This window comes from Bemisia tabaci, chromosome 6, assembly GCF_918797505.1.
Source record: "Bemisia tabaci chromosome 6, PGI_BMITA_v3".
NCBI classification, from domain to species: domain Eukaryota; kingdom Metazoa; phylum Arthropoda; class Insecta; order Hemiptera; family Aleyrodidae; genus Bemisia; species Bemisia tabaci.
In genome coordinates, this window is record NC_092798.1 from 20,288,890 (window position 1) to 20,306,810 (window position 17,921).

Sequence of the window (17,921 nt, forward strand, 5' to 3'; positions counted from 1 at the left end):
CTTTATTCATTTTTCTCTTCATGTATGTTGAGTGTGTATAGATGTGTTATTCTCGTTTTAACATTTGAATATTTTAGATGCTCTTTTCCATCTTTATCAATCACAATTAAGTCAGTTAATTATTTTTGTGCCCTCATACAATTTTGATTGTTTTACAAAAGTTTCGGGTGCCGGCTTCTTGCATATTCGCTAGGACATCCTTTTACTTTGGTTTCGTAAAATCTCTGCCGTGTTATCGGAATCATCAGTTTTCGGATCGTTGTTTATCTGTTATTACATCAAAAGGAAAAGTGTGTTTTCATTTATGGATGTACTTCTGTGATGGGAGGCAGTGGGAACGCTTGTTAATTGCATTCTTAAAATGCCTTCAGCAATGGGAAACAACTGATGAAAGGTAGCATTCTAGCACTTATACGCGTTTTCAATTTGTGATTTGTTCCATCAATATCTTTGAAATATTTAGTATTTTTTCTCAACCTTTTTTTTGTGGTTTTGGATGCAGCCCAAATAACTAGTCAAACATTATTTTGAGTACGAACATTTTTGCCAATACGGATGCTATTATGGTGTTTCCTAAATATTTAAAGTAAAAATTGGTGCATGAGATACTCTTAAAATTGTGATTTCGCGTATTCTATTTTAATTTTACTCATGCATCAATCTGCTATTGTGCTAAGTGTTTTTTGCTTTCTTTTTTTTTCTTTTAATTGATGTGGAGAAGTTTAAACATAGGAGTGTTTCTGAACTAATTTTGTGCTCAAATACTGTTCATTCGAATCAAGGATTTTTATCAATGGGTCAGTTATACGGATTAAGTAAACAGGATCTGATGCTAAATTCGTATAGTTGAGCTTGAAAGACAAATGAGCTAAGTTTCTAAATTGATTACTAGTGACAACTAAAAGAAAACCTTGTTCAAAGTTTGTAATGGTCAGTGTCCTATAACACCTAGGAATTTGCCTTGCAAAATTCATCTTGCACCTAGATTCATAATGAGTGAACCTGAACTTGCCTTTATAGGCACCAGGTCTTGAATTGTTACAGAAAAAACTAGTTATTACAGACCAAGTAGTGGTGAACTGACATAAACCATTACTGACTTTGCATGAAGATTTCTTTATCTCCCAGTCAAATTTCTTTGACTGTGTATTTAATTTTTTATATTGCCAAGATTAGTGCAGCTATTTTTCTGTTCTGCAGTTTTTTTGAAATAATATTTTTCATCAAGAAAGAGGGGAATTATTGAGCGTATCTAGAAGTGAGGCAGATATGTGCTGTAATAAAAATGCAATTCTAAGTCCAAAGACAGCGAGTACTTTTGGCTGGGATATGGTGGGTCTAAAATAGGGGGTGGAAAGAAAAAATAGGAGTTTGTTAAGTTGGCAATAAAATATGCATAATCCAGTATGGTATCTCTTTTAGCATCTGTCCCTTTCGGCTGAGTAGAATGGAATGAATTGGTTTTGCCTCTTGTTTTCTTGAAATGTCAACATTTTTCTCTCTGTGTTGTGTGCCCACTTGAATCAGTGCTTTTGATCATACATAATTCCATCCAATTTCGGCCATTGAATGGAGATGGTCTAAATTTCAATCAGAACCTTTTCAGTGTCTCAGATTACTGATTCTGCAACTTTCAGTTTTTTATCTATTAATTGGAGTACCTGTTGCAGAGTTTTGTTTGTTTCTTTGATTATTTTCATTTTCCAAAGTTGATGTATTCTCACAAACGCTGATTCAGTTGGTTTTGTCATTTCCAACGATATTTTTAATTTATTTTCATTTGGTTGATGCAGTAATTGCATGTAAGAAGTATCCATCTACAGTTGATGGAGAATTTCTAAAGGCGAATAGAATTTTCAGGAGGAGGAGGGGAGAGGTCTTTTTTCTGTGTGTCTGATTGCAATCTGGCAGTGCGTGTGGAAGTTGAAAGTTTTCGTTAAGTGGCGGTTAGTCTGGCCCAGAGTGCACAGGTTTTTAGCGCCAAAGAAAGTCAAACATTGTGTTACCATCTTCATCACTGTAGTCGAATGTAATCCTTTTTTACTGTAGAGAAAAACAAATTGCCCCTGTTTTAATTGACTTATTTACTCTTGTCATCAAGTTCAAGTCGGTACGAATGAATTTACTACACTAGTACTTTTATGTATTATGTGATCAGATGGATAGAAAATAATTTTTTCTGTGTACTCATCACAATTTTAACTTGTAGGAATCGTTATTCTCGCTCAAATGTAAGTTACAAAACCATTTCATTGTTTCTGAAGGAAGAATTTTAGAGTCAATTTTTGTTTCCCGACTTGCTCTCGATTTTAGAAAGATGCATTTTCTAGTTTTATTCTGCTTTAAAATTCATACCAAATATGCCAAGCATAAAAAAGAGGTAGAGAAAAAAGAAATAGTGTCTCAAAATTAGTCTGTCATTCTTATCGGCCTCCATTTTATGTGGATCACACATTCAGCTTTCAAAGAGCAACTAGAGTTTGTGTGAAAGAATAGAGTTGTCATATGTTTTGAGGAGCTCAGTTTTTAATGCCGTTTAGTCAAAAATAAAGTAGGTAACTAAAAGTGAAAATAAAGTACATTCTCTACAGCAACCGTATTTTACAAAAGTAGGGAGAAAGAAATGAGTTCCAAATGTCTCAACATAGCTTTTTATTCAACACATAAAGTACTTGAAATGTTTATTCTGCTATTCTGTCAAATCTTTTAATTTTCTAGGAAGATATCTAGAACTCTATCGTCTCAACTAGTATGTGATTGATTTTCACATTCAAAATATGTAGTTCTGCAAGTGATATGCCATGCATTAGTTTTATGTTGTGAGTTTCTCTATTCTATTTTTTTATTTTTGATTCTATTGTGGTGTAAATAGTGACAACTTTACAAGTTCTCATTGTGGTGAGTGAGGAAAGTACATAAATAAGAATTTTTGGTTTGGTCTCAATTCATAAGTACACATTCTTGATTATAGATGCAATATTCTCCCCACTAGATGATGTAGTCACGATCACTTATCTCTTTTCCTTGAATTGTAAAATTTAAGTACAAAAATGACTTTTGTATTAATGATCGTCATTTTTCCGTGATGTTGACAGTCAGGCTTTCTTTTTTGCAAAAACCGGAGACTATTCACGTTTTGGTAAACAAGTTAGTCAGTGGATGCTAAAAGAGGTTCTGGAATTTTAACCCGTTGACTATTTGGTTTTTCCGAGGATGCGTTTACTGGGTCAGACCCCGTTTTTATGGCTTGTACTTAGATTCTGATGGTTTTGGTGTTTGGATTGGTGAAAATAGAAAAAACAACTCTCTGGTGACGAACCAGGAACCTCTTGTGGAGCTTAATGGACCTTAAAGACATTATAGACCCAATGGATTGTGGTTCTTCAGGTCCTTCCACCTCTTCTCAAAATATGGTAAACATGTTTGATTGGGTCATTTAGGTTTTGCCTTTTCATGGCTCAAGGCAACTTTAGAGAAAAGAGTGTGTCCTCTTTCAAACTTATGTTCCCCTCGTAAACTTTCTTCCTAATGAATTATCATTTTTATTTTTTATGAGCTAACCTCTCCAAATTTTCAGCTTAAATTCGAAAGTTCACCACTGTCAATTGAAAGTCATTTTCAGGTTGAAGCATTTTCTCCTTACGCTACCCGTCTAGGGGTCCCTGAAGGTGAGCTTTCGGATTCCTCCAGACTTTAGCAATTTTGAATTTAGTTTTCAAACTTGTGCATCTTTTAGTACACAATAGGACTACACTTCCAAGAAATGAAGTCGTAGCTCTATTTATGAGACTCTAAAAGTTGCCAATGTCTAATTATATCTTCAATTGAACTAATGAAATTCTTACAGTGTCCTGCAAGTATCATTTCATCTCTGAAAGATTCAAGCAAAATTAATTTTATCTAATTAACGAAGTGCACCTGAGTACCACTTATTAAAGCTCAAAATATTTATTCACAATGCCAAGAAATCTAAAGCCTAAGGTTTAGTGATTAATAATTGCTTCAGCATATTAACAAACATGAAGGATTTGATAAGAAAATTTCTGTAAGCTGTATGGCTTAAAGTTTTCCTTCTGTTCTTGCAATAGTATTTTATTTACCATCCCTTTTCTGTATTTAGTTTCCTCCTTTCATGAATGTATCATCCAATCAAAATTCTTCCTCTAATTGTAATTGCAGATGTTTAGTGAAATTTGGATGTGAAACTAGATACCATAAAAAACTCAGATGCAAGGCAAAATAATTAATATAGTTTTCCTCAACCATTGAAGTCATTTATAATTAAACTCTCTTTAAAAATTATTGTCATAGTTTTTTATTATTATTTAATTTTTAACTTGGATCATACCTAAAATGCCAAATCGACTCACACAAGTATCTAAGTAGCATTTGTGAAAAGAACTGTCAGAATTTTATTAGCTCACATGCGTTTTCTCTTTTCTTTTTTTTAGGTTTTATAGAATCATGTCTTCAGTAGCCTTCAAGATGTATGAATCTTGGAGGTTTAGCATGCCAACGCAAGTTCCAGCCATTTTTTTCATGAGATTATTTTGTCTAATTTTTATTAATCTATTCCCGTATTCCGTATGTTACAGGAGCGGATCAAGGAAGAAGATATTCCCAGACGTTTGTGTTTAGTGTGCGGTGATGTAGCCTCTGGTTTCCACTATGGAGTAGCTTCCTGTGAGGCGTGCAAGGCTTTTTTTAAAAGAACAATTCAAGGTACGTAATTTATTCTATGCCGGATATTATTTACCCATTGTTACGTCAATGTGGCTGCTATATTATTTAGGAATGGGTCAGTTGCGCTGGTCACAGAATCGTGTTTTGATGCTTGATTCTTGTAGATTAGATGGAAATAATAAGATCTGCCCAAACCGCAATTTTCTGCATTCAATATTGACGGAGGTATCGCCCTTTGAAATGTCTGGTTTTTGACATCATCCACTCTGGCAGTGACATCCTTGGTTTCTTCCTCTTTTGTTTGATCAGTGACATAGAGGGTGCAATGCAAAGCTTCAACTACGTTAAACATAAACAAACGGAGGTGAACTGACTGACCGCCTAATCTCTTCGCGGCGAGTGTGTTATCTCATAATAAGAAAATCTTTTAAGTGCGAATCTGTCTGTATCTTGAGTTTCTTTACGTTTAACATCGTTAATGTTTCGTGTTGCACCCTCTGCATCACTGATCAAACAAGAGAGGAAGAAACCAAGGGTGTCACTGTCGTGGTGGATGACGTCAAAAACCTGACTTTCCAAAGGGTTATTTCTCGGTTAATATTGAAAGTAGAAAGTTGTGATTTAGACAGATCTTATTATTTTTTGCTAATCTACAAGAATCAAGCATCAAAACTTGATTATGTGACCAGCGCAACTGACCCATTACCTAGAAATTAGGTGTCACCTTGGTATATTTTAGTAAGAAACAAGTTTCTAAGCTTAAAAAAGCTCAAAATAGCTTCTTTGATAGAAATTTAGAAGCTTAAAGTGGTAGTCTCAAAAAAAGTTTCCCATCTGGTCTGTATTTTATGTCATGTGGAGGGATAATCCATGGGATAGATTATTGTGCATCTTAGGTAACATGACAGATGTACGATTTAAATAACGATGCATTGATATTTCATTGAAAAAAAAAGAAGAAGAAAAAAAACAACAAAAAGATTCACTTCAAATCCTAAATCATTGATGACACTGCAAGCCTGGCTGCATAACCTCTCATTGTTACTGTATTGTACTTAATCAAACGTGGGTGAGAGGATACACAGTGATCAATTCTTCCTTTGATGTCACCAAAACTGTTGACGCGATATTTGTCTGTTTAAAACAGGGTTGGATTTTTGGTGGCTTCAAAAGTCATTTTCTTGGCCAAAGTTTGAGCAAATGAAAACAGAATAATGCAGTATTCTCATTGTTTATGAAAAGGGGGGTGCAACAGCCCCATTTCTTGCTTGTAACCCTGCTTTTTCTGTATATGTACTCGTTAGGGTGCAAAAAGGTTCAAAATGTGAATGTGTGACTAGTCGTGTTTTAACAATTTTAAAGGCCCAAAAAAGAAGTTTATTTTGTGGAACTCTCCCATACTTTTGTTCTTAGATTTGGAGTAGTGAAGGTTTGTTGCTTACTCATTGATCATTTCTAATTTATTACAGGAAATATTGAATATACTTGCCCTGCTACAAATGACTGTGAAATCAACAAGAGGAGACGAAAAGCTTGTCAAGCATGCAGATTTCAAAAATGCCTTCGCATGGGCATGCTTAAAGAGGGTGTCCGGCTAGATAGGGTGAGAGGTGGAAGGCAGAAATATCGTCGGAACCCTGAACTACCTCAGCCTGTGCAGCCATGGCATCAAATAATGAATACTCCATCTTTAGAAGGTAAAAGTGTGATTGTTTACCTCGGGTTGTTATTACTATCAACGTTGTAGTTACACCTTTGAGTCATTTAGACAGAGAGATAGTATATTTTATCACTGTGCGTTTAAGTTTTTTGATTTAAAGCAATTTTTTTGGGACAAGCTTGCATAAGTCTTGGAATTTTTTAGACCTTCTAAAGGACAAAATAGATCAAAACTTTTATTGTATGAAGGGCTCTCAGAAAATTAAAACAATATTTTCTCTATCCAAGGAAAGTTAGCAATGAAAGTAATAACTTTTTGTACAATCGGGATGATTTCTGCAAAAAATAGTTTTCCGTAAGTGTCGTGTGATGAAATATATCTGATCATTTTGTTTTCTCAGCATTTAGATATCCACAAAGGATTATTTTTATTATTTTTTTTTTAATCTATTTTTTTTTTTAATGTTAGTTCAAGCGCCTTTTTTTGCCAACTTGTCCCAACAGACGGAAATTGAAGAGAGAATATAAGGATAGGTGAATGAGGGAAAATGAACATCCATTCTCCTCCAAAATGATAAGATCTGACCCCTGCAAATCTGCACACCCTGGCCAGGATTTGAACTCGGGACCTCTGGGTTGGGAGTCACTTGCGCTTAGACCAACCGAGTTTGATATCGTAAAATTTTACAGCTACAAAGGAGCAACAGCTCCAATCAGCAGGGCCAAGAGCGTTGTTATTATCCTCTCTTATGCCCCTGCGCAATAAAATTAGACCAACGCAACAATGACAGTCAACTCACCTTAACAAACCTAGCCCTTGGTTCCCATAATCGGTAAAGAGACTGAATAATCTTATCAGATAAGATGTGCAGTCCTGGTCTCTGGGTCTCTGGTCTCGCAAGTCGACGCATCCTGAAATGAGGAGAGGATAAGGAAAACACAAGCGCAGAAGATAGGTGCGATACCATCGAGGGGAAAGGCTTTCTTTACAAAGAGTCCATGCCCGACTTATCTCCTGTGGTCGTTCGAGTGATGTATGGCGGGTTATGGAAAACTATTTTTCGCAGGAACAATGATCCCGCTTGTACAATCCCAGCAACTAGCAACAATGAATAACTCAGCACAGTTCAGTATTCTCTTAAAGATTAGTACCATTTGCCTCGTTAGTAAAAGTTGTCAGAATTTCTAACTTCTGTGCGATTTTTCATTATAAATTACAACAATTATCTTTGTTTAACTTTCCATTTTGGGTTGCAGATAACAAAATGTTAGAGGCTCTAACACAGTGTGAGCCAGACATGCTGTCATGTTTGTCCAGTTCCTCCTTAGCTGTGGATATCTTGTCTATCCTGAGTGACTTGTATGACAGAGAACTTGTCGGAACTATAGGATGGGCCAAGCAAATACCTGGTTTGTTTTTATCGCTTTGTATCCTCAATTTAAAAGTCTTCAATCAGGGCAGTCCGAGAACGAATTTTCCTCTCAGTTTAAAAAAACAAACAAAAACCCTTCCTAAGTTTAATAAATTTCCATGTCTAAGGTTCGTGCTATTTGATGAAATCTTATGCCGTGAAACCTTTAGTTTAAACGCAGGTTGCTAATGCAGAATATTTAAAAAAGAGGAGGTTTTTTATTACTTGCTTTCCAGTGATTGTGCATTAATCTGATGGCAGTGGGGAGCTGTTTGGATTAAAAGAATTCAGTCATCTCGTAAAGTAGACGAACATCTCTCAATCAGAGATCTATCATATCACAGAATACAATGGAATGTTTAAGCATTTGTGAAATAGTAATCTTTGAATATTGGCTTTAAACACCATTAAAATTTTCAATGGAAAGCATTCCTCTCATAAAAAAAAGTAATGTACATATTAATGAAAATATACTCTTTAATTATGTGCAGTTTTGACATCAATAAGTTTTTGAATCCAAAAATTTCGGAAGAGAAGCAGAATATTCACAAAAATTCAGACTTGAAATCTTTGTTTACCCAGGTTTTCAACATAATTTCGACATAGTATTAACTTCTTTTCTTTTTTAATCCAGGCTTCACGGATTTGTCTTTGAATGACCAAATGAGGCTTCTTCAGGCATCTTGGGCAGAAATTCTCACTCTGACGCTGTCATACCGTTCGTTACCTCTTAGCTCTGGTAAACTAAGATTTGCCACTGATTTTACTTTAGATGAATTACAAGCCAGAGATTGTGGTGCATTTGAAATTTATCAGTTGGTAAGTATCAATATTTCCTCACCTTCTTTTGTAACTATTTATCATTTTGTCTTAATTTCCCGTAAGGAAATGTTGCATGGTTTGTTGGGTCTACAAGTCCATGATTTTTTGAGGTTTTACCGCACAGTACTTTGAATTTTACAGCGACATGCTTTATTGTTTGATCGTGGTCATTTTCTATGTTGTAATAGTTTTGCGGATACTTATCATTTATTTGCCTTCAGAAAATATAGTCTGAAAGCCAGACAATATTTAGTGACAGACTCATGACAAAAGTTTTGACCACTCAAATCTGCACCGCCACGGAAAATGGTCGTCTGCCATGTTGTAGAGTGTGCCATTATGTGACACACAACCATTTTCTGTGACAGTGCAAATTTGAGTGGTCAAAACTTGTGCCAAAATTTTGTCCTCAAATATGATCCAGGCTCTTGGATTAAAACACGAAAACAGAAAATATAGTCTGAAAGCCAGACAATATTTAGTGACAGACTCATGACAAAAGTTTTGACCACTCAAATCTGCACCGCCACGGAAAATGGTCGTCTGCCATATTGTAGAGTGTGCCATTATGTGACACACAACCATTTTCTGTGACAGTGCAAATTTGAGTGGTCAAAACTTGTGCCACAATTTTGTCCTCAAATATGATCCAGGCTCTTGGATTAAAACACGAAAAGTCCTTTGATCAAAAGTTTCTTCACAATTTTCTTATTTTCTCAGGTTTTCCAATGTTGCTCATAAACTAATTAATTTTTATGTGATCAAAGCCTTTATCATAATTGACTGACTGATTCTCTGAGTAAATTCGATCATCAGATGTTTTTTTACATTTTCAACAGAATTTGTGTGAAATAGATGATTTCTCTAAAGACAACAAGAAAAAGGTTTTGGTTTGGATCCAAAATTCAAGGTCTGCGCAGCTTTATTACGTCAAAAATCTTAGCTGAAATGCAGAAGTTCAGCTGTGAAGTGAATTGAAATGTCTCTCATTGTATTTCCTCCAGAGCAATTTTTTTAGAATTCTGTTCTTTAAAATTTTTATGAAAAATTGAAACTCTGCAAAGAGTAGGGGCAACCCCTGTATTATTTGAAAATTGACTGTTGCATATTTCAAAATCAAGATTTTTTGGACTGGACATTACAAAATGGATGAGTTTTAAAACAAGTTAATTATGAATGTCTTTATTTTACAGTGTTTGCAAGTAATTGAGAGACTTGAAAGATTATCTATCGCAAAGGAGGAATATTACCTGCTGAAAGCTCTTGTACTAGCAAATTCTGACGTCCGATTGGATGAGCTGGTATCACTGAAGAAATTTCGAGATAATATTTTATCTGCACTTGGAGAGTGTGTCTTTGTCATTAGGTAAGTTTTTAGTGTTTCCATTATCAATATTTATTCTGCCCGTTAACATTGTCACTGTTGTAAAAATCACCAGTGGTCAGTGGCCTTTGAAGGCACAACATTTGCCGCCTGCTGCAGTCCAGCATTTTCTCACAAAAATTCCCAAAAATCCCTCAAAAATTCCCTATTCTCTTCCCATCCGCCAAAGTATTCCTCATCTATACATGAATGTCAGTTAGAAATGTCCCAATGAATGGAAGTGGATTATGCTTTAACTTTTCTACTGCTTTGACCCATTGCCATACCATTTATCTGAACATTTTCCTGGCCTCGCTGCGCCATTTAACTTATGAGAGGTACAGCCCTTACAGTCCATACCCCATTATTCTCTATGTCATTCAATTTAATAGTGTTTTATAAAATCTTTTTGGCTCACTGACACTTTCAAGTATGCATGTCGACCAAAAATCCCTTTTTCTTTCTGTTTATAGTATCAGGAAGGTCTTACCTCAGGAAATTCAGTCATGTTGTAGCTAACTTTATCGGGTGACATGTTGAGTTACCTTTTTTTCTTTATTTGCCCAATGAGTTGAGAAGCACTTTTGCTAAATAGATACAGTTAAGCCAAACAATCACATCGACATTACAAAGTCCTGAAATCTCATCACCTATCTTAACGTTTTGGAAGGAAACCAATCAACATCCCCACTCAAAAATGTTGCGATTTTTCTTGCCTATGTGAAGGTTATTTAAACAAAATTTTTCTTGCCTATGTGAAGGTTATTTAAACAAAATTTCAAGTGAAAATTATGGTTGGTTTAACAAAACATTAGAGTAGGAGATGAAATTTTGAAACACAGCAATGTAGATATAACTCTTTCGCTTTATTCTATTTGAACACTTAATACACCATGTCCAATTCATTTAATTTCATTAACCCTCTTCAGGTGTAGAAACAAAAGTGGAAAATCCAAACTGAAGCAACTGATGAAGCAATGCTGATAAGGCCTCCAAAAATGTTTTAGCTTCAGTTGCATCTTAATTTTGCCGTATCGTTTTTGCATGTAATAAAGGCTAATGAAGGCAGTTGAAATAGCAAGAATGTGCCATATCAGCAATCCTTTTTGCAAATTTCTTTGCCTTTCTGTATGTGGAAATTAATTATAATTTCATTTGTAACACCTAAGTTGTATAACTTGAATTGCTCAGGAACTGAGATGAATGAATTTGAATTTAACTAAATTTGACATTTTTTGCAGCACATATTGATAATTTAGTGTTTGACGTTTATGATTTCAGGCCTAATATGTGCGTGAGTCATACTCAAAATTTGCTTCTGTGTCTTCCTATCTTAAGGCAAGCAGATCAGGTAATAAGAAGGTTTTGGTCATCCGTTCATAAAGAGGGAAAAGTATTAATGAATAAATTATTTGTTGAAATGTTAGAAGCTTGTTTACATTGAAAAGTGTAAACATTTTTAGTAGATCCAACTACCAAAGTTTTCTTTGTTTTTGTTTTGTTAGTGACTTGTTTTAATTTATTAGCTACTCCTATATTTATTGTGAATGAATAGGGATTTATTTTTGTTGAACTAATTTGTTACAAATTTGCACAGCGCCCTTATTTTAGTTACTCTCAAAATCTGTGTAAAATGTCTTTATCGCCATTCAGTGGTGAACCAGCTAAAGGAAAGTGAGCAAGAAATAATTTTTTTAAGTATTTTCTCCTTAAAGGGTAATACTATTGCCTTGTTCCTTGTCATGGCGCTGAGGTGCTTATTTTTGTTCAGGCCATGAAACAAACTTGCATTAAAACTTTAATAGCCACTTCCCACCGTGAACAACAAGGGAATCAGCAGTGGCTCTTCCATCCAACAAGCACATTAATTTTACCAGTATGCCAGAGCTTTGAACTAAAGAAACGCTCTGTAGTGCTCTTTTCGCAGTGGAATAATTATTTTTCCTCAAACTGTTAGTCTGTAAGACAATTTAGTCTTACAGATGGCAGCTGTTATTACATCTGCTTTGGCCCTCAGGAAGGCGTTAATTCTGGTGAATGTGAGCGATGTGGAAGAGATTGTGTAAATTTTTTTAACTCAAAAGTAAAAGTTGCTCAAAGATTTTGTTGAAAAATAATGTCATGAACGCTTTGAGTGCTTTTAGCACATGAACTTCGGTACAAAATTTTCTGGACATAAATCTTACTACTTCCTATGGGACTTTTCGTATGAGATTTTGAAACGTTGACAATAGGTCCCCATCTTGATTTTCCCCTGATGTGTTGCGCTTATTCTTTAGTTATGATTCATTGATTATTTTTGTGTATGATCACAACCTACAAATATTAATGTAACATTATTAATACACAAGACCAAAAAACTAAAGCCTCTTTTAGATCAGCCTAATGAAATCATGAGTTCCAATAGTTCCCAAATTTTTCATTTGAGGACTTTCTTAAATAAAAAAACAAGCTTTACGGGAAGCTTGTAGTAAAAAGAGTTTGCCAGTGTTCTCTCATTTTACCTCTCAATATTAGGGTGTATAGGCGTCTATCATTATTAAATAGTATGGTTATTATTTTAGAAGTATAACTTTGAATTCCATGTAAGTCTGTAGAGCATACCCCCCCCCCCCCCTTTCCCCCATTATGAAAGTGAGCAATTTTATCTTTTCGAAAGGTAGGCCAAATCATTACAGGAACAGAGTAACAGACTCTTGAAAAATACCAACAGAAATGTAACTCAATGCAACTCAATATTTCTAGTGTAAAATTTTGGAAAATACCCAGAATGTTTCTTTCAAACTTTAAATCCATTGATTTATATTTTTAAGCCCATTTATCTCTGATAATTGTAAAAAATAGGTGTTGTGCTGATAAAGTGTAGCTGAAAAATAAGTGAAGTTCCTTTTATTTTTTAACTGTTTAATGATGTACGATAGATAACTGTAATATGATGGCGGGCTGGGAAGAAGGGAGTTCATCTATGTATATATAAGCATATTTTTGTCGTTGATCAGTTGAGAGCTTTCCCTTCCAATTTTGTCCCATCTTTCACCATAACGTCAAGCAGGGTTGCAACAATCAGGGTTAACAGGGAAAACCAGGAAATTTTAGAGAATTTCAAAGTAGAAAATGTCAAAAAAATGGCTAAAGTGTCTAGGATTAATGATTAAATTCCCTGTAAAAAAATGAATATTATGTAGTAAGAAATTGGAGAAACGTTACATCTCTTCTCCAACGATGCTGAATTTCTTGAATAACTTTTGTAAATCAAAAGGCACTCTGAAAATAATGTAAGGTTAATCTTTATAAAGATTAATTAGATTGTATTGACACACGTAGACTTCTTGGTAGTACACTCCCTGCAAGGCGTTAAAATTTTTTGGAGCAAAGATTATTCTCAGTTGCTTTTTAAAAGAATTGGTGTATTTAAAACAAGTCTCACAATCAATCCTCCTTCTGTGAAATTATGAATTAATTAGAGTACTAACATCCTCTGACATGATCGTCTCAATCATTTACAAAAGTTTTCTGATACTTTTGCATCTAATGCTTTTTATTTCTAAATCCAATAATTTCATTTCTTCTTTGATTTTCTATTTTTTTCTAATAATCATAAAATCTATGTAACTTTCAAAGTCATTGCAGCTTTATATTATCTTGCAAAATGAATTTAGTTAATTTTTTTGATTGAAGACTGTTATTCTCCAAAGTTTTAAGATCTAATTGTTTCAGTTCCTCTATCAACTAAAAAGTGGTAGAATAGATATACTTGTTCAGTGCACCTCTAGAAACCTAGTATGAGTGTTTAAGTACCTATGTTCTCATTTGTTACTATGTTAACGTTGTAAATTGAATTCTCATTTTATCCACCCAAATAATAATGAAGGAATTTTTCTCTGAAAGGAAAAAAAATGTAAACTTAATTTTACATTGCAAATGTCTAAGGGCTTCTAAGGTCTTCAAAATATATCCTGCTATATCCACACAGAAATATTGCTACACTAATTTGTCACAAACTCCAATTGAAGGGTCTTGCGCAGGACTTGATATATCAGTTCCTTAGAGCACAAGGGTTGCAACTAAAATGTCAATAAAAATAAATTCATTCGTATGTTCAATATATGTATTTTAAAGTTAAATATGTGTGAAGAAACTATGTTGTAGTATCCAACGCTGGACATGAGCTACAAAACTTCAAAAATTGCAAATTTCAAGAAAAGTGATGGGGAGCACCAGACAAATTTTTCCAAGATTTGTAAGGGGAAAAATGTAGGTACAACCCTTTTGCTCAAAGTCACTGCTATAAATTTAGTGATTTCCTGAATACAGCGCTGCTCTACCGGTGATGAAGTTTTGCCAGATTTCTTGGAGCCTTGAAAGGAACGTGCGCTCTCTGGGTTTTAATTTTAATTCACACACAGGCGCACTTTGAATTTCTCGAGGATCCAGATTAAATTATCCATAATGCATAATGAATTACATACTTCTTTTTCCTAGTTTACTTTAGTCCTGAGTAGAATAGTAGGTATGTAGGTTTAGGAAATCATGTGACCTGTAGTGAATTAAAACGTATTAAAAAATGATATTAGTTAATTATGTCTGATTCGAGTCTTTTTAGTCTGAGACAATAGGAAGAATAGTATTTTTAGGCATAATAAAAAAAATGAAAACAAAGATTGAAATGTGTTAACTAGTTTATTTTTTTCAATCCTGTGGAATCCAGTTATTTGTTGTTCTGTTGTATCAGGGGCTATTTTTGTGTATTTCTTGGCGATCTCATTGAAAAGATTAAATCAATAGGTTTTGCTTATTATCAGCTTTTGTGTTCTCTAGAAAGTGCTCATGGCTAAGCTCTGTAAATTTTCAAGACGCTGAAGTTCAGCATAATTCATTCTTTATTTTAAATTACAAGGCAAATCCTCTCAATGTAGCCTGGTATATTAGTGAATCCTTGTTATCCCTATCATGACGATCAAATAATTTATCGAAAATTCTCATTGTGGAACAAATAACTTCATAACATAATTATCATAAATTCTCCTCATCTCAAGGCATTCTAGTTGTATGATAAAGTTATGTTCAATTCTAGAAGCCAAAATAAGATCCTAGATTTTTTTATATTTATCCTTGTTATCACTAACTTATGACAATGACTCCAAAAAAAGATTTTGTGCTTTGTCCGCACAGCTTTGATTTCAAGTTCTGAATCAAAGTGTTAGGTATTAGGTTTTGCCACAGATATTCCAAAAATTAATTTTGAAAGATGCCTGCAGCCTCCTGAGAACTGTTGAGTGTTGGAGACCTTCATCAAATATAAAACAGGCTGAACATTCAGTTTGTCCCTTGGCAACTACCACTGTAGCTCAGTTGGCACTACAGCTTGCACTGCTCACCAGGCTCTTTGACTATTCATCGACATGGTAGAGTCTTGTACAGTAATAGAAACGTAATGAAACTTGTCATAATCATTATATCTGGACAAAAGCATGCTTTACAACTTAGGAAAGAAATATATTCAAAAGAAGTGTGTATTGTATTTGGATTTATATTACCTGAAATTCAAAGGTTCACTAAGTTTTTTAAGCACCCATTCAAGTGGATAATACAGGTAGAGCGCCCCCCCCCCCCTTCAGATGTTTAAATCCTGCAGAAATGTATAGTATAAATCTCATTTGTAAAATCATCCTCCTTATCTTTTCTTATCAGAGTAAATATATTTTAGAGCCCCACACTGTTATATTCCCAGTAGTGAAAAAGTCACTTTCAGAAGTCAAATTTCAGAGTCTCCCTATTATGACTGATGACAAAAGAGTGGAACAATTGGTTTAGCAATCCAAACTTACTTTGCAGCAGTTTGCCTAGCAAATTGCTTGCTTTGACATTCATCAGTTATCATTTGACAAATTTTGTTGGATTTTACGCTCAACAAGTTGTGCATCAATCATCATTAGGCGGAAAGTCAGAGAGTAGTGTCGACCTCCAGATTAAACTTCTACTTCACCCGTTAAAATAGTTTTGATTGTCAGTACGGGGTCTCCAAAATATATTGTCTCTGTCTCTTATTCTCAACTTTGTATCACTTTGAAAAAGGAGAAGGATAAAATCACATTGTAAATTAAAAAATAAAAAGAAAAAAAATTCACGTAGGATTTTTAGGAACCTCAAATTCGTGTTCACCTTTAAACTGTGTAGCATTCTAGTTTTAGCATCGTTGTTATTAAACCAGTAAATATTCTAGTAAATTGTGATCTTGGGAATGTTGTCAATAAGATGCTACAGATTTAAGTGCTAAGTCTTGGTAAAGAGCATATGCTGCACAAGAAAATTGTCGGTTTATTTTTAAAGGGGAAATAAGTGGGTTCTGTTTGAAGATTACTGTCTTCAACAGGGGGTTTGTCATCTAGCTAACATTGTTGGTTAAGTATGAATTCCTTCAACATTTCTACAGATATGCTGAAAATGTAAGATTCTTGTTGTAATTTGAAAATGCCTTTGCAAAAATTTATTTTCTACTTTAATTGTGGTGTACCAAAAAAAAATTCTTTGAAATCTTACTCTTTTCCTGGAATATTCAATCTGATAATTTATCAGATGATTTCAGACTTATAGTCAGTGAATTTAATGGAAAAGGAGCAGTATAAAATGTTACACGGAGCTAGACTTACATTCATCTGTCAGTGCGAATGCATGAAGCACATGAGATTTTTCCTCTCCAAGGGTGGAAATGTCTCTTTCAAACATGTGAAAGAGCAGTGAAATAATATTTCACTTCATTAACATTTTTTAGTTTGGTACCTAATAATTCATCCCGATGGAATGAGACTTTATTGAGTCTTTAGCAATCAAACTTAAATTATATTCCCTGTTATATGCTCTTTCCGTTTTCTTGGTTCAGTAGTGAGTTTTATAGATTATAGATTTGTTATATGTTCTAAAAGCTGCAAGTAGTTTTCTGAAAGAAACTCTCCAGCAAAGATTTATGATCAATTTTACTGTTGAGTTTGATTTTTTCCTAGCTTTATTGAAAATTCACCTTGGTGTCTATTCCTTGCTGAGACCTTCATTTTAAAGTATCATTAGAAGCTCATGTATCTCAGTACTTACTTTTCTTTTGTGAGTTTTCTGGAGAAGATTTGTCTCTAGAGGATATTTTGAAGAACATGGCGATGGTGAAACTGCAGAAATGTATATTTCGATTTGCGGTGTCGCAAACTTCCTGCCATATTTTATTGTTTACCCAGAAAGCTACTGAACGAAAATGTCGGTGATTTTTCTTCTTTTTGAGAAGAATCTTCTGTGGAAATTTAAGGTCATGAAGTTGGTTTGGTCTCCTTTTGAAAATGAAATAGAAATGAAGATTTTGGAACACTGCAACTGAGATCCGCATTTTTCAGTTTCACAGTCGATATGTAGTGATGCTTAGTAGTGCCTCTTGGATTCAGGTTTTCCTCTTGAACATTTTACAAAAATGGGTCACTATTGTGTCACCATGTCACCTGTATCTTACCAGCCGATGTAGTGCCAACTTTAAAAATACTTCTGCGAGAACAAGGAAGAATAAGAGTATTAGACAAAAATCTAAATTGTTTTTATGTCAACAAATTGTTTTATAATTCATAGTTAATAGGTTTTAAAAAATCCAATTAATCATTGTTATTAAACTGGGCTTGTATAGAAAGATATTAAAAGACTCAAGATGAATCTGATGTACAAATAGCAATATTATGATGACAGGTAGGTTCTGAACGTTGTGTCATGTGTATCATGTAATTACTTAGGCACCTATCTGTGTTTGTGTGTTTTTTCCTTTTTTTCATCTTATGTAGTTTCATTTGTTTCTTTTTTTTTTCAATTTTTTTTTTGGTCTTGTTTAGTTTTCAAATGATCACATTTAGTCAATTGTTTCTAAATAAAAAATTCTATGTGCAACTAATACCTCTCTTCTCTATTTTCTCAGATTCCCTCTTCCCTAAATTGTATCACAAAGGATGCTTTTA

The 17,921-nt window shown here is 34.2% G+C and overlaps 1 protein-coding gene across 8 annotated transcripts in view; it reads left to right on the top strand.

Annotated features, from left to right (window-relative positions):
• The window catches only part of ERR (estrogen-related receptor), a 68,519-nt gene extending 50,662 nt beyond the window's left edge, over positions 1-17,857 (top strand). For all 8 annotated transcript variants that reach the window (XM_019058273.2, XM_019058264.2, XM_019058282.2 and 5 more), the window contains 6 exons: positions 4,596-4,722; positions 6,153-6,380; positions 7,600-7,752; positions 8,389-8,573; positions 9,770-9,942; positions 11,221-17,857. In XM_019058273.2, coding sequence (XP_018913818.1) covers positions 4,596-4,722; positions 6,153-6,380; positions 7,600-7,752; positions 8,389-8,573; positions 9,770-9,942; positions 11,221-11,383 — 1,029 coding nt within the window. In that variant the 3' untranslated portion in view covers positions 11,384-17,857. The remainder of the gene's footprint in view (positions 1-4,595; positions 4,723-6,152; positions 6,381-7,599; positions 7,753-8,388; positions 8,574-9,769; positions 9,943-11,220) is intronic.
• Positions 17,858-17,921: the final 64 nt, after the last annotated feature.